Source organism: Ylistrum balloti, unplaced genomic scaffold (genome assembly GCF_031769215.1).
Source record: "Ylistrum balloti isolate Yb309-2 unplaced genomic scaffold, AGI_CSIRO_Ybal_v1 Utg370572, whole genome shotgun sequence".
Taxonomy (NCBI): Eukaryota; Metazoa; Mollusca; class Bivalvia; order Pectinida; family Pectinidae; genus Ylistrum; species Ylistrum balloti.
Genome location: NW_026782358.1, coordinates 318,951 through 342,052, shown reverse-complemented (window position 1 = coordinate 342,052; position 23,102 = coordinate 318,951). Strand labels below are relative to the sequence as shown.

General features: G+C 37.3%; 1 protein-coding gene across 1 annotated transcript in view; it reads right to left on the bottom strand.

Moving 5' to 3' along the window:
* LOC132556487 (inter-alpha-trypsin inhibitor heavy chain H3-like) overlaps nucleotides 1–22,827 on the bottom strand; it is a 30,786-nt gene extending 7,959 nt beyond the window's left edge. The window contains exons 1-9 of the mRNA XM_060220897.1: nucleotides 22,294–22,827; nucleotides 7,837–7,994; nucleotides 6,253–6,366; nucleotides 5,734–5,981; nucleotides 5,276–5,439; nucleotides 3,956–4,247; nucleotides 2,375–3,084; nucleotides 1,601–1,673; nucleotides 1,123–1,203 (exon numbers count right to left, since the gene is read on the bottom strand). Coding sequence (XP_060076880.1) covers nucleotides 1,123–1,203; nucleotides 1,601–1,673; nucleotides 2,375–3,084; nucleotides 3,956–4,247; nucleotides 5,276–5,439; nucleotides 5,734–5,981; nucleotides 6,253–6,366; nucleotides 7,837–7,994; nucleotides 22,294–22,392 — 1,939 coding nt within the window. The 5' untranslated portion in view covers nucleotides 22,393–22,827. The remainder of the gene's footprint in view (nucleotides 1–1,122; nucleotides 1,204–1,600; nucleotides 1,674–2,374; nucleotides 3,085–3,955; nucleotides 4,248–5,275; nucleotides 5,440–5,733; nucleotides 5,982–6,252; nucleotides 6,367–7,836; nucleotides 7,995–22,293) is intronic.
* Between the last annotated feature and the right edge of the window lie 275 nt (nucleotides 22,828–23,102).

Genomic DNA, 23,102 nt, shown 5'->3' with positions numbered 1-23,102 from the left:
TTTTATCAAACATTCACATCACACATATACTCAAATTCTATGATACTAAAGGCAATAAATGAACTATATTACACAGATACCTTTAAGAAGTACAAGGAGAATTTGTCAATGTGTTCCAAGTATATTACGCCCACGTTCTGTATCAGAAGAAAAACCCCTTCTTATTGGGCATATTTCAAGAAAGTCGATCATCTTGTCATCAAAATTTTACCAAATAAAAAGTTGGCACGATAGAAAATTAGTCGCTTATGATAAGGATAATTTCAAGATTTTATTAAAACAACGATTTTCCGCTGGTGTCTCAACTATAAAGGGAGACATGGTTATCAACATCTTGTCGACAGCAACAATCACAGTAAAACATCGGTCTGGAAGAGTCTTTGTTAATAATATCTAATCTAGAATAAACATTCACACACAGGACGGGATGTATAATATGTCATATCAATTATACTGATTGGAATCATTTATATATAGTTTGCTGAAAACGATTTGGTAACGAGTTGGTGTTATTACCTTACTAGAGTAATATACATTCTATATTCTGACATGTCCTACCGTAGTTATTAGAGTAACAGTAGCTTGTCATCAGTGATTAAAATTATTATAAATATTTACCAAAACATTGGTAATAACCTTCTTTACCATTGATACGAATCAATTAAGCATTAACCCATAAGACTTATGACAGCCGAAGTCCATTGACACCAAACAAAACAAGGGCCGTCATAGATGGGTTAAGCTCTCCAACTGGGACAAAGTTTAACTATGAAAACTAACAAAGGGCACTAAGAGAGTTAATATTCTTGTGCACTGCCCTCCTACTCGTTTAGATCTATCTGCCTAAGAAGTTCACCGTTTATAGCTTTAGTGCAAGATTTAAGCATAAAAAAGGGCAATAACTCCTAAATTATGCAAAAGAGAATGATGATTCTGGTGCACTGCACTTTTCCTTGTTAAGATCTATCTACCTATGAAGTTTTATGTTGATACTTTTTGCGTAAGGCCCAGGACAAAATTATGACGGACGGACGGACGGACAATGCAGCGACTATAGGATCTCCTGCGGGGAGCATAATAAATTTCCTTGGCATCAATAGTCTACCAGATTTGCTATCTTACCAAAGGAAGGAGATTTGCCGATGAGTGCTTGACCAGGATTGGGCCCAGCTTGCCAAGTAGATTTAGTGGTCTCTTCTTCCTCTAAAAAATGATGAATATTCATAAGATAATACAAACGGAATATAGCAGATTGACCAGGTATGTCTAAAATCACAATATACACAACAGAGCCAACCTTACAATGTTAAAAAAAATATTCATAACCTTATGGTACTCTTAGACCCTAAATGCCTTTTGAAAAATTCAGATTTTCTGGTTTCTTATAACTGTATATATCTCTTATTTGAATTGTACATGTAGCCAACATGTGAAAAAAAGTGGAGAAACTAGCCGCCATATGTATTTAAATTTAGTATTTTCACACGTGGTCGCAAATAACCTTTTTGTTTTACCAAAATTTCATTTTTTCCAGATTGATCACAAATTAGATGAGTTTGATTTAGGAGAAACAGCGAGTCCTTGTTGTCTTCTGTCTTACCTTCAGGATCTACCATGGTCTCCTCTTCCGGCTTCGTTACCACCATGGATGTCAGGGGTGTCACAAAGTTGTACTACAATTCAAATAGAAGAAAAAAATATTCGACCTCCCAACTCATATAGTTGTCAGGAGGTTGACAATGTCATACTTACATAAGAACAGGAGACAATATTTATCTAGTTTCCTCACTTACGAAGTCGTGAGGAGGTTGTCAAACCCGTGCTAAAATTAATACAGAAGATAGCTTTTATCAAACCTCAATACCAACTTATGATTGAAAATAGTAGTGATATTTTAAAGCAGTCGAATTTTAATTTCCACAAATCTTCAGAAATTTTCAAAAATCATTATATGCAATATCACTGAAAAAATATTGCATTAACTAGAGACGTAAAAATCTTGAAAGTAAAAAGATGTTGGGTGTAATTTATTCACTAATCTGCCTTTACTCTGTAATTAAGTCCGTACTTAAAGAAATTATTTGTATGTATGTGTTTTTGTACTATCTCATTACTTTTCAGCCAGTTCCATTACCAACATAAGTTATCGAAGTTGAATTAACAACATAATCTGTTCCAAGTGAAAAAAAAACACTTATTGGTCTCCGTGTGTAACTCAATAGGAACGAGACATTGTTTCTAGATACACCAAAGTGCTATCAATGATAGACCTATTTATACAACTTATTTAAATCTAACGTTACTAAGAATCAATTCATTTCCCGCTTTATTTTGAATTTCGCATATGAACGTAACAGTTTCTGTGATTGGTTACCTTGAGCGCTAGTTGTGTGGCCCTTTCCTTGATCTCGTCTCGAATCGTTTGATTGGTCTCCCTCAGTCGGTCGTCCAACAATTGTTTTATGGTTACATAAGCCCATATCTTCTCGGCAATGTCAGTGAAGTTCACGTTCGGCCGAGTGTCGTCTTCAAATGACGTCATGTCTACGTCATTCAAAATAGTATTTCCAGAAGAACGTAGTTCTAACAGACCATTCGAACTCTCTCCGATAATAGAAACAGGTAGGTCGGTCATCGCCGTGTCCATCAACTGACCTGTTACAACTATCTCGGATCCCTCGAAATAGTTAGGAAATATCACATTTGAAATTGTATTTTTTATCACAGTATCATCTAAATAACGGAATGTAACGTTAGATACGAGAACAGAGGAGACTTCGTCGTAAAAACCAGTTAGCTGTAAATCGGCGTCAGATGCCTCATATATTTTACGGGCGAACCCATTGTTCTGTAAAGATAGACGCTTGAGGAAGTCAAAGTCCGCTCTATCTCCAAAAGCCAATGAGAAGACAGGTACACCTTCTGTGTTACGTGTCCTAATATTGGTGAGAATTTTGTTGACATTCGTTTCACCGGCGGTTGCATCGCCATCCGTCAGAAAAATTACGATTGGGATGCTGTCGTCCGTGTTGTCCTTCAAGGCATCCTCGATACCCTGCATCACAGCGCCATCTATATTTGTCCCTGTGTAAATACATTAAGGTCAATGAAAGTTCCAATTCTGAATCAATTATTTGACCTAGAAGTTCGAACTTTTTTTGTATGATTTAACATCCATGCTACATTGAAGTGGTACAGTTTTAATTCTAAAGGAGTTACGATAGGTTCTGTATTGGAAAGTTAAACTGAGTTTTGATAGTATTTCTTGTAATTCATTGGGTGTTCGTGGAATTTGACGAAGCCATACAATGTATGCACGGTCGAAATGTTTTATGATAAAACAGTCTTTATAGTGTTAATATTTCGTTTATTGTTGTTGCTGTTAAAACCTTAATAACTAATTTAAAGACATACAATATGAATTAAAGTTGTTCACAAAACTAAACCATATTTAAAACACAACAAAACATATTTAGTGCACAATTGTAAACCTTACAAAGGATCTGAAAGGAATTTGAATTCCATATAAGATCTTATGAAACAATAACAAAAATGAAAATTTCAAGACGAGTTTCTGAACGATAAAAATTTGTTTTTTGTTTTTGACACGTTACTCAGAAAATTTACATTTGGGCAGGTTGTAGAGTTAATTTAATGAGGACAAAATCAAACGGAGGCAGCTAATTGGTAGTGCTATTTTCAACTCAAGATATAACGACACTGTCCACAATATGACATCAAAATTGAGCTACAGTAACAAAAACAAAATATTACACGAGTTAATTCATTGGATAGAAGATAGATATTGTGATAAATCGATTTATCTGTTTTGTTAGGTATGGATGACAAAGTCACGAAATTCAGCTCCGCCTGCTTATGATAAAACGATGTAAAGATGATTGCGTCAGTGTTTCAACCACAAACAGTCAAAGTTTTTGTACCGTGTTGTACTTACAGCCATCAGCTATCATCCCTCTGACGTACGCCTTGGCGGACGCGATGGACTCCTCGGTAACCGGAACAGCAGACATACCATCCTGCCATTTTTGGTTGCCCCCGTGAAACTTGATGATATTAAACTTATCTTCTTCACTGAGATCGTCTAGGATTTCGATCATGGCGGTCTGCAGTTGTTTCATCTTAGTTCCCACCATCGATCCACTGGTATCCAAAACGAAAAGGATTCTTCTGCGCATGCGCTCTAGCCCATAAGGGGCGAAGAAGTGAACAAAATATCCGTTGACAACCTGTAATTAAATTAGAATTTTAGTAGTAAAAAATAAGCATTTTCCTTTACTTTTCTTTTACTATGAAAGGAGTATATATGTTGTTGCTGACATCAGTCTATTCACGAGAAAGTTTCATCATAGACTAATAACGCAATTCTTGCAACAGAAAACATCATATCAACAAACAATTTATATAAACTAAAAACCAACAGAAAGACAACAAGATAGGAACTAAGGATAGAACGATACCATATACAAAAACACCTACTTTTCTAGCCTCAAACAACACATCTAACATTTTTCAATAAAACAATGATTGGGACCTAAACACTTTTCCGTCTTTTCAGAAACCAGATCATGCAATGTATTTTATACGAAGCTTCCAATCATCGTTGACTGAAACGTAAAGTAAGCTGTTTATTAAAAGTCTGAAGTGCCCAAGGTTTCCCATTCTGGTGTGTAAATACGTAGCATAACCAAGGAATCATCATTGTACATGCATCTATAAATTATACTGAAGACTTGGCAAGGTCTTTGTCACCTTGTTCGAAAACAGTGACCACCAAGACAGGGAAGATAGTCCCTATATCTATGTCAACACTTTTTTGTAGTCATTTAGATGATGTTGCCGCAAAATCGATATGTTGCATATCGATATTTCTCCTAATTCCATCCTCTAGAAGTTTTCGTATTTTTGCGACTCTCTAGTGTAGCTCTAAACATTATTACAGCAAGTGAACAATGTGGTTCAATGTTCTTATAAAGAAAATGCGCATGTGTTGTCGCCTTTTAAATGGAGAACTAAAGAAAGCGTCTACATACACAGACCTTGTAATAATACTAATAATAAACTTTATCAATTTTACAACAATTGCGAAGTAAGTTTTTCCAACTTATACTAATCACTCTTCTTGGCTGCTCGTGTGGGAGGAAACCGGTGTACCCGGGGAAAACCCACGTGATCGGGCAGGGGTTTTCCCCGGGTACTCCAGTTTCCTCCTTTGCATACCTTGTATATTAAGCCATTGGCCAGTGGTTGTACCTACCACGACATCACCCGCGTCCAACCGTCTGTCAACGTCATACTCCACCACGAACAACCCGGAAAGTCCCTGCTGAGACACGAGGCTCTGTTCTTGTGCGGACGGTTCATATATGATATGAGCGGACGTCGAAGACGGGCGACTGACCCGTGCAAGTCGATTCTGTTCTATGAAAAGAAATGAAACAATATTTTGTTCTGTTTTTCATTTATTTTCTTTTACTATTGAGTGTTCATATATAGATTGAGAGGGAAAGAGGGAGTTTGGGCTAAAGGGACATAGCTCGTGAAAATTCTTTCAAAATTTGAAACAACAGAGTTTCAATCGAAGGGGCACAACTCTAATAGGCTTATCATTCTGTCTACGCTCAATGGAGTAAGTGATTCGCCAAAACGAGAATATATGTTTGACTCTAAGGTCCAAATAGGCTAATATCGAAACAGGAATTAAACTACACATACCAATACTGTTGTAGTTAATAAGAACATCGTCTCGCAATGGCGGGACTCTAAGGTGAGTGATTTGACGAGAGTCCTGGATATATACTTCCACACGGAAGTCGTTGACTATCTGTCTGGGCCGGATGTAGATAGTATGATCGTAACTTCCGCGTCGCCGCTGGAGAAGTTCGTTGTACGTCAAAGTGAATTTGATCTTGTCTTGTGCTGCCACATTTACGGACACTTTGAATCGATTTGTATCTCTTGGCCTGTAAAAGACAGTTTTAAATGAGCATTAATTACAAATAATCTTCTGTAAACTAGATTTGTTTACACATGAAAAACGTTCAAACACATGTGTTCCTCGCGTTATTAAATGTTACTAAAATAGTTGAATGTCCTTACAAAACGTTAATTAATGGAACTTGAATGATCAGATCTTTTAACAGACATATTTAATATCTCTACACTTATTTACAAAGAAGTTCAAGATTTTCTTTATCGAAAGGCTGTTTAGCCTCGTTGTCGTGATGTACTTACTTGTTAGTTGAGATGTGGCCAGCAGACTGTCCCTTTTTCTTGGCCTTGTCGTACTGAGATTTGGCAGCTTCTCGCTCTTTGATCACCCCAGGATATATCACACCTCCAATCTCTCTGTGGGCAGAAACAGAAACTACCGAACGTCAGAAAAAACATGCATTGTACCCTGGAATTCTCGATATAATATAGCATTGTACCCGGGAATTCTCGATATATTATAGCATTGTACCCTGGAATTCTCGATATATTATAGCATTGTACCCTTGAATTCTCGATGTATTAAAGTATTGCACCCTGGAATTCTCGACATATTATAGCATTGTACCCTAGAATTCTCGATATATTATAGGTATATCGCCTGGGTCAAACCATTGACACAGATATAAAACATATCAATATCCGCTGTCATTGTTTCTCAAAACTGTGGTTCACCGATTTATTATTGCTGTGTGGGCATCTTACCCAACAAACATTGTGTGATGAAATGTTCATTGTCATAATATCAAGCAGAGTACTGAAAATAGTGAATGCAGTCAGTGTTTCAAATTTATTTATTTAGTTTTTTTTTCTACTTTTTTTTTCAAATATTTTCATTAGCTGAGGGAAAGATTGACAGATCTGACGCGTCGTGGACTGAATACTTTTAATACCTTCTTCTCTAAGCCAGAATATAACTTAAAATACTGACACGTATTCTATCATTCGAACATCATTTACTGTAATGTGATATAATCGAAACTCCACCATTTTGTGTTTAACTTCGAGCACTTAATCTGATCTGATGACGTCAGTATAAGTACGTATTTCAAACGGAAATATAGTTCCAATTTTCTGTTAAAGTGGCAATGTGCTTGTTATTCTTTTCTATTTAAACTTGATAGCAAAATATATATTAACTTTTCAGAAGTTATAATGGGATGTTTCATAAGGAAAACCGACGCACGTGACAAAACAATGCTGATAGCCGTCACCGCCAGAACAGAGGAAAAAAATATGATTGCAGATAATGTGATCAAAATGCTGTTAATGGTTTCTTTAGAGTCCTTACATCAGAAACATGCTGAACAATATCACCATGATGTTTATACAGGTGTTAGTATAAGATAGTAATGTAAATTTCTGGATCTGTAAGGAAAAAACCGACATATTTTTTCTATCATGATGGACAATGTGTGATGGAAAGAACCGATTTGGATGGAAATTAATACCAGGTGTTGTGTACATATTAAACTGAGATATCAGTTAGAATTGAAAACTTTCTCTGATTCTGATTTCAGTCAGATACAATTTACATAACAGAGGCAGTATAAATGAGATTTTACAAATGGTTGAATTTTTTTTTTTTTTTTTGATGATTACCAAATGTGCTTGTACAATGGCGGGCAAGACGATAGACATTGCCCATCTTGAGCATCGCCTCACTCTTGAACATTCTATTACATACTCCCTAAAAAGACCAATCAGAGAGCAAAAAAATGGACGGACAGAGAGAGAGAAAAAAACAAAAAACACACACACATCGTTGATTGGTAAAAATTTTCAGTAATACTCACTTTAAAATTTTCGTTAAAATGTCGAACTTACAGTGTGAAGTTTGTGATATAGGCAGCGTCTGGAAGTGTGACATCAAATGTAGTCTCGTGGTCAGCAATATCGGCGTTAGAAATGGAGCTGTAGACGGTTGTGGTAGCAAAGCGGAAGTGAATGTCGGACCGGATGTGGAGGGAAGTGATAGTGGGACCCTGAAAAAGGTACGACAAGATGTTTATTCCACTAAAATACAATTCATCGTAATGTAAAAACAGTTATGACATCGTATAGCTCTCGTATGTTATAATTTAACATTTGATGCTAGAACGGGTTGTCAAACGCCGATTTTGGAAAGTTTATCAATTCTCTCGGACAAATAAACAATATAGAACATCAAATGCACATGTTACATGTACTGAGCCCGTTTCATAAATCCATACATCAACATCCTGCCATAAACCGGTAAGTGATTACCCGCCATCATCAATTTATCGAAAGGGAGAAGGCAGGGGGAGGGGGCGCCGGGCAGATATGGAAAAGGAGGGGGAGGGGGTGCCATCAAGAGAAGTCTGCCACAACTGCACTCTGCAAAAATCTTGCCTGCGTTATATTGTCTGATATTTCGTCTATGTATTGGCCTTTGCCAATCATATTGGTCCTTTCATCTTGAGTCGATAATTTTGCCGTAAAAGACACCTAGCCAAATTGTTGTTTGTTTGTTTGTTGTTATTGGTCCCGATATAATGAATGATAAGTTGTTTCTATGAGGACTTGCCAAATGCTAAACACATTGATAGTGACCCCGATATGTAGGTCCTTACGGATCAGAGAAGTTCTGTGCTACCTTCACACACATTATCTAACGAAAAGTACATTTTCTATATGCCACAGCAGACTTGGGATATTTTATGACATAATCCATGTGTAATTAGCAATTAATACGGCATCCAACATACGTTTGATATCAAATGCTGTTTTGATTTAAGGCTTTTAAGTCAATCTCACCACCGTGCGTTGCATTGTTTGGATTTTCGCTGTTTAACGGTTTAACATGCGTTATATATGTTGTTTCTTATATGTGTTACTATCATGTGTGTAGAAGGCTGTGGTAGTAAAGCGGTTTAAGATGTGCCTCTCCTATTTTGTTCAGTTAGGTGACCACTAGCTATTACATGGAGACCCCGCCTAAAAATGGCTGGCTTTTCACGAGGTTTTAAAGCCAGCAAACAACTTAAGTGTTTTGTTGTGCGAAACTGACATCACATAAAGGTGTTTTGTTGTGTGAAACTGACATTACATTAAAGTGTTTTGTTGTGTGAAACTGACATCACATAAAGGTGTTTTGTTGTGTGAAACTGACATCACATAAAGGTGTTTTGTTGTGTGAAACTGACATTACATAAAGGTATCTTGTTGTGTGAAACTGACATCACATAAAGGTGTCTTGTTGTGTGAAACTGACATCACATAAAGGTGTTTTGTTGTGTGAAACTGACATCACATAAAGGTGTTTTGTTGTGTGAAACTGACATTACATAAAGGTATCTTGTTGTGTGAAACTGACATCACATAAAGGTGTCTTGTTGTGTGAAACTGACATCACATAAAGGTGTTTTGTTGTGTGAAACTGACATCACATAAAGGTGTTTTGTTGTGTGAAACTGACATCACATTATTGTGTTTTGTTGTGTGAAACTGACATCACATAAAGGTGTCTTGTTGTGTGAAACTGACATCACATAAAGGTATCTTGTTGTGTGAAACTGACATCACATAAAGGTGTTTTGTTGTGTGAAACTGACATCACATAAAGGTGTCTTGTTGTGTGAAACTGACATCACATTATTGTGTTTTGTTGTGTGAAACTGACATCACATAAAGGTGTCTTGTTGTGTGAAACTGACATTACATTAAAGTGTTTTGTTGTGTGAAACTGACATCACATAAAGGTGTCTTGTTGTGTGAAACTGACATCACATAAAGGTGTCTTGTTGTGTGAAACTGACATCACATAAAGGTGTCTTGTTGTGTGAAACTGACATCACATAAAGGTGTCTTGTTGTGTGAAACTGACATCACATAAAGGTGTTTTGTTGTGTGAAACTGACATCACATAAAGGTGTTTTGTTGTGTGAAACTGACATCACATAAAGGTGTTTTGTTGTGTGAAACTGACATCACATAAAGGTGTTTTGTTGTGTGAAACTGACATCACATAAAGGTGTTTTGTTGTGTGAAACTGACATCACATAAAGGTGTCTTGTTGTGTGAAACTGACATCACATTATTGTGTTTTGTTGTGTGAAACTGACATCACATAAAGGTGTTTGTTGTGTGAAACTGACATCACATAAAGGTGTTTTGTTTTGTTGTGTGAAACTGACATCACATAAAGGTGTTTTGTTGTGTGAAACTGACATCACATAAAGGTGTTTTGTTGTGTGAAACTGACATCACATTATTGTGTTTTGTTGTGTGAAACTGACATCACATAAAGGTGTTTTGTTGTGTGAAACTGACATCACATAAAGGTGTTTTGTTGTGTGAAACTGACATCACATAAAGGTGTCTTGTTGTGTGAAACTGACATCACATAAAGGTGTTTTGTTGTGTGAAACTGACATCACATAAAGGTGTCTTGTTGTGTGAAACTGACATCACATAAAGGTGTTTTGTTGTGTGAAACTGACATCACATTATTGTGTTTTGTTGTGTGAAACTGACATCACATTACCGTTTTCTATAACTAAATATATCATAAAAATATAGAATAAGTATAACAAAAACTCATGTATCAGTGCATGGTTGATCAGTAAGAGTTGAGATCTTGGCACTACCCTACTATCTATACTCTATTCATCGAAATGTCGTTTCATTCTAAAATGACCACGGCAAAAACCTGTTCTGTTTAATTATGAATAGCAGTAAATGTTAAAGAATTGTTTTATCTGGGAAAATATATTAACAATTCAGTTCAGAAATGATAAATGTGTCTTATGTTGAGTAGTGTGATGTATGTATTATGAGTTTAGTGTGTGTTGTATGGTGTATGGTGTGTGTTGTATGGTGTGTGTTGTATGGTGTATAGTGTGTGTTGTATGGTGTATGGTGTGTGTTGTATGGTGTGTGTTGTCTTAACATGAGATATGTGATATAAGGTATATTTGTAGAGTATGATACAAAACATTCGGAACTCCTCCATTTGTCCGAGCTTTAGCGGTTTTACTTCGATAGGATGAAAATCATCGTTGTTTTTGCTTTCATTTAATGATTGAAATCAGAATTCAAGCACGTAGAACTGAGCATATTGGATAAATTCAATTTTTATGTTGCTGTCAAGGTCAAGTTCACGGTATCTTTTTTATCAGAAAATCCTTTTCAGAATTCTAGTATGTTTATTCGTTATTTGATTTCGATAAATCCTCACGCATTTATCCATAAATTTATCGTTTTTTCACGGTGCAGTCATGGTTATACTGAGAATGAATTTAGATAATTTGCGATGCCTATTCTAAACATAATGCTCTGTTTGGCATTTGGACTTAAGATCTACACTCGGTAAATCAGTATACCTAACATGGTCCATTTTTCCAGGCATGCCAAAGACTATAAACCGTAGAGAACCTCGTACGATATGTACATGTAATTTGTAGACATTCTGGGGATGTTTATTGCAATACTAGAACATATTTTGTTACGGATTGTGTTTCTACAGAACCCCGATCGTACTTAGATGATGTAAAAATGGAAATGGCATCTGTTAGTTTACAAAAAAAAAGCATGGTTTCCGTCTTACTTAGTTCCAGGCTTTGTTTCTCATCACTGATGTGTTTACAATCTGACACTTGTACGCCAGACGCAGATGGTGAATCCCACGCATTCGGAACACCTCTCGCTATTTTACGCGCCATTAAGTCATTGTTGTTTATGATGATACAACGGAAGAGCAACAAAAGTCTCATTCAACCTGCTTCTCTCACACTCGTAAAACATTCATTTACAGCCTCTCATTTATCTATGTACACATAAACGTAAAACAAGTAAACCAAATAACGCGACGAAAATAAAGGAATGATCTGTTCGTGTCGTGGCGAATTCTACTACACTTACATACACAGTTTATTGAGCTCTCCTAAATACCCACGGCTGTCAGTATGCCAAGTTTATACCTTTAAACATACTCGACTGTCGTCTTGTTTCATGTACAGGTACATCTTAGTATGCGTTATATAACAGCATTTGATATGGATTCTTAAAGCATGTTACAGAAATGAGAGAGAGACGACCTCTATTTCAGGTTAATCTGCTCTTCATTTTGGCGTCAGAAATACGAACCAGTCAAGTTTTATATGTTTGGAACTAGACAAAAAGTATCCTTAGTGGCGGTCTCTATTCCGACCGACCCAAAACCTCTACTCCTATCTGGAATGGTGTTAAAGGCAGTGGGATGGTGTTATATATGTACTGGGATGGTGTTACATATGTACTGGGATGGTGTTATATATATACTGTGATGGTGTTATATATGTACTGGGATGGTTTTATATATATACTTGGACGGTGTTATATGAAATAAGATGATGTTGATATAAACTGAGATAGTTATATGTTCTGGAATAGCTATATTTCCATGTAACAATTATCGGAGGATGTCTTCTTTAACAACGACGATACGGATGAGTATCCAACACAAAATGCCTTTACTGATCGTCCAGTCTGACAAAATGATGTGTAAAATCTAGACTCAAGCAAAACTACATGCATGTGTACACGATGAGTAACATTCATCATTCATCATAACCATCTCATTAGCGTGCTTACCACAGCGAAACATACACCAGATCTCCTACTTCTATCGTTTGTACTCTCGTCGAGTGACGAACAACTCCCACGCGTGGAGGACGAAATGAGGTAGTTTAATTTGAACCCGTTGGTATTTTTGCCCATCAATGGATTCTGTATTATTAGGATTACTTCAGCTGATACTAGCTTTACTGATGTGTATTGACATAGCTAGGTTGGCTGACAGCTGTAAGGAGCTATCACTATCACCAAACTATATTTATGCACTTTACTTATAACTGGTCATTAACATCTGACAGGACGGGAATGATAAGTTTATGCTGTGTTGCAGCGTTCGCCGTCCGTCTGGAAACATGTTTTATCCTTGATACGACTTCGTCTTAATGAGAGGTCAAAGGTCATGACATTCGATTGGTGATGCAAGGTCCAAGAATAAAAGCGAAAAAAAATTTTTGAAAAGAAATTTTGCTTTTGGCCCGTATTCATGGTCGAATGGGTAATTTTGTTGAAGATAAAACGCCCTTAAGACATCTGAATCACCAAAAGGCTTATAATCTTTATAGACGTCTTATAGGTTCCAGATATGAAGCTAGACAAAGAATGTAAACAGAAATAACATTGACTCAAATCCAAGGCCGGAGGGTTGAACTTTCTTTTAACATTCAAACAACTTCTTCTGATTAACCACAAGGCATAGTATTACATCTTGCAATTCCAAGGATAAAGGAACACAAAGTTTCCAAAAAGGAAAGACCTTGGCCCATAATCACGATCAAAGGGGCTAAAATCATTAAAACACTTTGACAGCGATTATTCTGTTTAACCAAAAGGCCCCGAGTAATGATATTTGGCTGTTATGTACATGTAATGAAGGCCGCCAAAATTTGCATGACGAAACGACCTTAACATATATTCAAGCTCAAGGATCAAATTGTCTTTTAGAAAAAAAATCGTATTGTGTAGCCTTGAATGTTGTTAGCGTGCTAGTCTTCAGTTAATATAGAGCCGTATTTCTAATTAAGATTCACTTGGGAGTTATATGACGTGAAATATAAAATCTAATGTACACCAGATAAGGGATGCAGGCCCGTTGGACCTCTTGTGTTCTTGGTCTTAACTGGCATTGAAGCAATGCCTGCACTTTCGATATATCAGCTAGTTTCATATTTGTGTACACAAAATTCAAGACTGTAACCATGTACAGAGCAAGTTTATGACTTCTAGAAACGATTTTTTTTTTGAAAAATTGCTTTTAGATTTTGCAACACATGTCGGAAGTTCTGAGAGATATCAAATATCATATACATATGAGCACTACACTGTTCAAATAGAAATTTTCTGCAGACTCTGTATAGAAACATACACACCGGCCTCTCACAGGAAATACGTAAGGTAATTAACGAACATTAAAACTCAACATGGAATTTTAAATATGAAGTGCATGTCTACTTAAAACTGATGCTTTACTTTTGTATGCAATAACCATATCTGTATAATGTACACTCGGCCATAAATTAGGGACCACCCATTATTTCCACATAGAACGAAACTGTACAGTCGCAAAGAAATTGACGGAGCCGGAAGTGATTATTTTTAAAAAGACATGCTTCAAAAGATATTCCTGTCTATCTTTAATTGTCTCATACTGACAGATAGGTCATCAAATCACAAAATGTTACTTGATCAAAAGATTAACCAATCAACGACTTTTGTCGGACATGAAAATGTCAACATCGGGTATAGCCACCACGCCCACATCTATCGTCTTATACCATTTATCAGACACCGAAGCTTGGTCTAAGAAAGCCTTTGCTACTACTGAAGCAATGCAGTCCGTAATTTTCAAATTGTTTGGCATTGCTTGGAAAAAATGCATTGCCTTTTTGCCCGTCATAGTCCCTTCAGTTCATGTCTGGTGACATTACATGGGAGCGTCTCTCTCACGCTTTGTCAAGATAGTCCTGCTTTAGGCAGCCTCTGTATGGTTTGGCATTGTCATCCATTAGGACAGACCGGTGGATGGGCATGCAGAACAACTTAAGGCCGAAGATTCTGATCACGGTACGTCTGACAATTTAATGTTCTACTAAGACCTGAAAGTGAAGCTTACAGTTTAAGTCGACTAAGTACAAGCGGCTTTTAGCAGACCAGTGGACACTTCGCTAAGACCTGATATTCCACGTACAGTGATCATTTCAATAGAGAAGGCGTTTTACTGTTGTTATTTTCCTGTATACGATTAGTCAATTGACTAAAAAGGTCGTTCCACTGTCCCCTGAGCCTGTTTGGCAGTGGTGAATGGGGCTCGCCCTGCATGTCTCTATAAATCCCATGTCTGCCTGGGACGCTCCTCAGCATGCCCGGTTTTGTTCAGACGCTGTATTCATAGGAAAATTACAGAATGGCTGACATTAAACCGTGCAGCTACCTGCCTGTATTTCATACCACCTTGAATCGTTCTAGAAGCTCGCCACCTTTCAGCATTAGTCAATTTTTGTCGTGCCACTTTTAAATATCGTATGTGCACGTGCATGATTCACCAGTAATGCGCATGCAAACGCTGCTTTAGGTGTCAAAGGTATTCCAGTCCTATCTCAGTAATCAGCGGGTGTATAGCGTATAAACACAAAAGGAGACAATTCAAGGAGCACGACAAGATTTATTTTTACAAAAAAGAATATGAATTCATACTGAAATTGATGGTCCCTAATGTATGACCCAGGGCATAAAATAAGCAGTTTGAAATAAATAAATATAAAACGACGATATAAACGCTTTTGACAAATGAACGTCATCGATTTGCATTGTATTTACATGAATATGAAAAAAAAGTCTGATTATCTGAAAATTGTAGACAAAATTGGTATAGGAATAAATATTCCCAATTATCCTGTGTATTGATACTATATACCATGTATATCCACGTCACTCATTGAACGGCCTGCTTTCATCCTCATATTCGATGATCTCTCATTGCAACGGGCGAAGCAGAACGATGCTGACTTTAATGCGTTCATAGCCCCATAGATGTCATTTCTTTTGACAGTGATAGGTTAAAGTAAATGTGAATTTATTAATGTGAATGATATAATCGAAATTTTCAAGAACATAATCATTTATAGTAGGTTTTCTCCGAATAAAGGTATTTAATAATTATAATTTACAATATTAAACACCAAGTGCTACTTACAACCAGGAAACATGAATAGATAAAACCAATTGTGCCGGGTGCCACCATGAAAAACAGTAATGATTTCTTGTAAAGAACTAGGGCGTAATTAGGAGACCGTTAATGAACCATTAATTAGGGTATGTAATACGGACATATTACTGTGATGGGCATAACATGTCTTGGCCCTTTATTCTCCGACCTTCACATAATAGGGTTAGACTCGGTGTAACAAGGAAATTAGTTAACGATCCTGATGTAATTGGAACACCGACTATGTTAACTAAGAATACTACTTCACAATTGTGTTGTAAGCTTCAACTCTATATACACCGTGTCGGGGTCAAATGTAAACCGTTACATCACGTTACATTTGTATTGTATGTGTCAAATACTGACACAACGTGTCGGAATGATATGTAAACCGTCACAAACCGTTACATATGTGTTGTTATTGACATCGTGTAGGAATTATATGAAACAAGAAATTCTTTGTTCTTATCATGATTGTTGTTATTCTGACAAAAATATTTGAAGTATTCTAAGTATTACAAATGATTAAAGTAAACACATACAAGAAGATTTGCTTAAATGTTACCCTGGTTGCAACTCTTGCGATAACAAATATGTTGTCAGATCTGAGCTCGTGCTTCTATTTAAATTTGGTTGGATTCATCTTCACAACGATAGGGATGTTGGAAATTGTCCATTCAATATGTACATGGGTGTTACGTGAAGTATATTCAGTGATCATGTTTTCTAGTTTTTCCTTATAATTACTATCCTGACATTACATCTTTATGGCGTTTACAGTGAAAGCAGATCGAGCAAATGTTGGTAATATTGTTGAAATGGCATCAATCCCGCAATTATTATCGGAAAAAATAAATAAAAATCGAATGCATACGCCTTTCGGAACTACTCGGGCGTTTACTTGGCTTCCGCGTAATGTTCAATTTGTTATGAATTCATGCCAAAAAGCAGACGATATACGGGATTCGATGGTCATTTTTCGACATAAAGGAGCCATATCACAAAATGTACTTTCATGTTTTCTATGTCGAGTACAAGCAGTGTCCACTATTTTATAAGACACAATGTCGAATCTTAATTGTCGAGGTCAGGTTCGCATTCAAAAATACAGTATTTGAAAATGTTACAAGGTATTGTTCAGTTCATTGTAATCTTAAAGTTCAAGTTTAACCCCGACCAAAGTGTGTTAGTGTAGTTGTTTTAGGGTACTGGTACTGGGTCGCATTAAACGAAAAATGAGCAAAATCTAAGTGAAGATTTTAGAGTACTTATAACCAAAAAACTGAAAAAAAATCGGTCGGGAAAGCGGATAAAATTTCAAAAAATTATGTATATCATTTTCCATATTGGGGTGTAGGAAGCTCCGAAATGAGGAAATGCATTTGATGCTGATAACAGCACCTTACTACATATGTAAAAAACGTACAAAAACATACAAGTGAATAACACCTTTTGACAATTTACTTTAAGTATGGATATGGCGACCTTCGTTGTTCTCCCACTAAAGCGCGACAAAAGGGTTTTGATAATCGCGAAATAGAGAAAAGATTCTTCAAAGCGGTCGACGACAACAAAGCAAAGACATAGAAACAACATAGAAACGACTCCTCAAAGCGGTCGACCAACATCAGAGAAACGACTCCTCATAGCGGTCGACCAACATCAGAGAAACGACTCCTCATAGCAGTCGACCAACAACAGAGAAAAGACTACCCTAATAACAATCGACCAACAACATAGAAAAGACTCCTCCAAACGGTAGACCAGCAACAGAGAAACGACTCCTCATAGCAGTCGACCAACATCAGAGAAACGACTCCTCATAGCGGTCGACCAACATCAGAGAAACGACTCCCCTTATAACAATCGACCAACAACATAGAAAAGACTCCTCCAAACGGTAGACCAGCAACAGAGAAACGACTCCTCATAGCAGTCGACCAACAACAGAGAAAAGACTCCCCTTATAACAATCGACCAACAACATAGAAAAGACTCCTCCAAACGGTAGACCAACAACAGAGAAAAGACTCCTCATAGCAGTCGACCAACAACAGAGAAAAGACTCCCCTTATAACGGTCGACCAACATCAGAGAAACGACTCCTCATAGCAGTCGACCAACAACAGAGAAACGACTACCCTAATAACGGTCGACCAACAACGGCAACTGGTTTGACGAAATGCTAGATGTATTTGTTACTTTTTTATACCGATTCCCAAGCATGTACTCTACCATACAAGACGAGTACATGGTGTAGATAGGAAAATGGCGATAACAATCGCCTGTTTAACTGTTTATGGACGCTATAATAGTTTATATTACACTAATCTATAACATGTGTGCACTAAACATTGCTTTGATTCAACAACTCGATAAGAGAGAAATATAGACATTTATACAAAGTTTATGACAGCTTTCTATCAATTATGACATCGTTATCAATTCCGGAAGTCTACAGTTCATATACCTGTGTCAGACACAAAAGAACACTTTAAACAAAAAAATATGACATGCCGGGCGCGTATACTGTAAAGAGTAGCAATCGGGAATTAAAATCACCTACACATTGTGTTTGTTCTACAGTTTTCAATCTTCTGTGACGTTTGCAAAGATTTATTGCATCGTTATGTCAACTAACTAGTCAGGTCTGTGTTTTGTAGACTGACAGATGAACGAATAGATTACCCTAGACTTATCTATAACTCAAGGAAACGGAAGAGAAAATAGAAACAATGTTCTATTGGAAGCTGTTTATCTATATATAACATGATTTATGACACAACACCTTAAAATCTACTGCCTCTGAAACCATTTTCCTTCAAACTGTTATCATATTTGTTGCATTGTGTAGCCAGTGGTATATCGCATGTTTGGCAGCACGTGTTTCCTGGTACTGGGATGGGGATACAAGTGGCCAGTTAAGCTGTCAGAAATCACTATCAATGTTCTACCATGCCAGAATGCAGTTGGCGAAAGGAAATATCCCCCCTTCTGACCCATAAATCGTATCAGTGTTGAAAGTCAGTTTCTCTGTATCAGATAAATAAATGTTCAAAGCGCCGTTAGTCGGCAGTATCCCTAGTGAGCGATATCAGTGAGACAGGGTGTTGTATGTATGAGAGAGTCGCGTAGTTAATTCTGTCGGACACGTAATCCGCCGGAAGTGATAAGAAATCTACACTAACCATATATCTTCAGATAATACGAGCTTTTCACCAGACAAGTTATCCAGTACATAAAGCATGTGTGATACTTGAGATTACTAGATAATTTAATATGATCAGATGACAAGATAATTTCATTATTTATAAGATTATTAGTAAAATTAAGCTGAGGAAAACAGTTGGCTCTGTTATTGGTGTAAATCAATCGGTTTTATTAAAAAGAAAATTTCATTGACACATTTATCTTATAAAATGAGTACAAAACAAGCACTGACCAGTTGGCGTTCATATATGCCATGAATGTCACTCAGGCCAATGGGAATTCAACAGGAAGTACTAATGTGTTTTAATTAGTTTATCCTTGTCCTATGGTGATGAATTCAATGCAGTCTGAAGTTTGAAACTTGTAGACATGCTGTTTGTCTACATTATCATCATTCTAACTTGCTGGGATCAAGGATGGGAGTACCGTATCATGTATAGGTAGTGTTTATGCCAAGAACAAGGAGCTTGGTCATGCTGTACATAAGTGGATTTGAAATATGCCGCAAGGAAATTATTTTTCAGTTAGTTTAACTTATGCTTAACTGTTTTCAAATTCTTAGAGTAATTTGGATTTTGTTTTGGGAATAAATGTTTCTTTTTGTTAAAGATAAAACATTTGCTAACCGGACGTGCCAAGCAACGATATCTCGGTTACTATGTAAGCTAATCAATCTGTACGAGATGTGAGTTTTCCGTGTCCGAGAGTAAACAATGCTTTGTCGAAGACGACTGATTTCTATGTCCGATATATATTTTATGAGATCAATATTTCCTTTTCAGAAATCGGCGTTTTCTTTTCCGGAATGGCGAATACCATTTTGTGATTTAGAAACGTATTCTGTGTTAAACATTAAATCATTATAAGATTTAACATTGCTGTCATATCAACGTCGAGAGCTAGCGTATGTGCAGATTGCTTGTGATAAATCCCCTCCTTGATAATGCACGTGGATATGTATAAATCTGCGTCTGTTAAGACACGAGTATTTCACAAACAATCATCCCTCTATCCGAGTATAGACAGAACAAACAAACAGTTATGCCGGTGATGGAAGGCATGAGAGGCATTTACTAGAACACAAACAAACATTGATGCTAGAATGAATAATGATATTACACAAGTCAGGTGGTGATGTAAGATAAAACAGACGTCAATTTCATGGTACATCGATATATACTTTGGACATAGTTGGTAGACAGAGCTGACATCGATGGTAGATCGGACGGACAATTACGTTATGCATGACGGACGTAGATGGTAGATTGCTCGGTTACTCACAGGACGGACGGTGCTAACAGATAAGACAGACGATGATGGTCAACAAGACAGACACAGATGATATTAAACACAATGAGTATTTGTAAGGATGGCTATTGATCACAAGGCCGACACAACTAGATGTGTATATGAGGGTATTGATAATAGTGAAAAAGGACGGACGGACGGACGAAGTCAAACACAGGAGAAAAAATAACGGTTAAAGAAACCAACAATAGTGGTAGCCAGGAAAGACAATAATTGTGGACGAGACGGATATTAACGGATAGCAGGACAGAAAGAAACAATAGTGTAGAAAACGGATATCCACGGATCGTTGGACGGACAATGGTTTTGATTTGGAATATCTAGAAATCCTAGTCAGACTATTCGATACAACGAAATCCGGTTAGGGCTTCTGACAGTACGATATATGCGTATCATGGCTTCTGACGGTACAAGATTTGCGTGTTAGAGCTTCTGAAAGACACTATATGCCTATAAGGGATTCTGACAGTACGATATTTGCGTGTTAGGGCTTCTGACAGTACGCTATTTGCGTGTTAGGGCTTCTGACAGTACGATAATTGCGTGTTACTGCTTCTGAAGTACGATAATTGCGTGTTAGGGCTTCTGAAGTACGATATTTGCGTGTTAGGGCTTCTGACAGTGCGATATTTGCGTGTTACTGCTTCTGAAGTACAATAATTGCGTGTTAGGGATTCTGACAATTGGATATTTGCGTATTAGGGCTTCTGACAGTGCGATATTTGCGTGTTAGGGCTTCTGACAGAACGATATTTGCGTGTTAGGGCTTCTGACAGTACGCTATTTGCGTGTTAGGGCTTCTGAGAGTACGATATTTGCGTGTTACTGCTTCTGAAGTACGATAATTGCGTGTTAGGGCTTCTGAAGTACGATATTTGCGTGTTAGGGCTTCTGACAGTGCGATATTTGCGTGTTACTGCTTCTGAAGTACAATAATTGGGTGTTAGGGATTCTGACAATTGGATATTTGCGTATTAGGGCTTCTGACAGTGCGATATTTGCGTGTTAGGGCTTCTGACAGAACGATATTTGCGTGTTAGGGCTTCTGACAGTACGATATTTGCGTGTTAGGGCTTCTGACAGTACGATATTTGCGTGTTAGGGCTTCTGACAGTACGATATTTGCGTGTTAGGGCTTCTGACAGTACGATATTTGCGTGTTAGGGGTTCTGACAGTACAATATTTGCGTGTTAGGGCTTCTGACAGTAGGATATTTGCGTGGTAGGGCTTCTGACCGTACGATATTTGCGTGGTAGGGCTTCTGACCGTACGATATTTGCGTGGTAGGGCTTCTGACCGTACGATATTTGTGTGTTAAGGCTTCTGACAGTACGTAGTGCGATATATATCTGGTAGAACAAGACAAACCATACTAACATGGTTCAGTATACACATCTCGATGTTTCAATCCCGGACACACACCGGTCACAACCTTACTTCAGCCCAAGATTTCCTTGGCCTACAGTTCCTTAGTAGGCCAAATGATACAAAAATAAACAGACATTCAGCCAAGTGATTGCAAGCAAGGTTATTCTGGTTGTCATTTGGGAGTAGCACCAACACAATTTGTCTTCGTTAACATTCAGCTTCATGCCGAAATCAAACCTATTACAGGGTGTATAATATCGGAGTATCCACAGATACGTATTATAGTTAATTTGATAACAAAATACAACCAACTTAATAAAAAGCATTTTACGAATATGACAATGATTATTTTGATTTGATTGACTTAACATAATTTGTTCAATGAAACAAATGGGATTTGGCACAATGTAGGGACGTCTTGGTCCAAAAGGGATATAGCTAAAACAATCAACCTTTAGATCCCTGAGAAATGCCCCATGACTGGAATCTAACATACCCTGTCTAGAAAAAGTTAGGAACTGCCGTGAAGTCATTTAGCATTGCTGTTTAAATCCACCGGCATTTGTTAATGCAGTATCATAAAGGCAACCACGAGAGATTATATTTAAAAAAGACTCACCTTCTGAAACCCATCGATGATGTTATTGAGTTCTGCGCACGTTGCCGACACAATGGCCATATAGAATAAGCACGATGTGGTAATTTTCCGTAGCTCCATGGTGTCATTTGAATTATGTCGCCATGTACGCGAAAGGATTTTGCCGGGAAGGCATTAGTTTAGGGCAAGTATCTGTTATAACAAATACTATCACATCATATAAAGAGAGAACATTTTGACACATAAGGTAACTGATAATTCCAAACGTGGAAATCCATCAGACAGATGTCAGGGACCAACACTTGTATGACTTGTAGCATTCAAATCTACGCTATCGTCCGACAGAAGGTTTAAGTAGTTAATGTAACGCGCAATGTTCAAGAGAAGAACAGAAATAGGAAGTTTGAAACTGGAGACCTCCTCTCACAGCACCGGGATACATGACCGTAGATATTCTCACGTACCAGGCTCTGACAAACAGTAACTCGGCGGTCGCCGCCGGAAATTATGGGTTTCCCTTGTAAGTGTGAATGCATATGTATAGCTACGATAGGCTACCGATAGCACCCTAGCTGGCGCGACTCTCTACAACCACTCTGAGATGTATGTACTTAACTAGCAGTTTTTTTTATCAATGCAAATTAAACTAATTTTTATTGTCGTATATGTGTCTCACTGTTAAATGTTTTGAGGATTAACGTGTCAATCCCCGCCAGCGGGGTTCACCACACCTACCTACCTCAACTGTCGCTATAGCTACCCTATAATTAAGACAGTCTGGTTTGGTTACCGTGCTGTTATAATTGACATTTTCTGGCAAACACTTAATT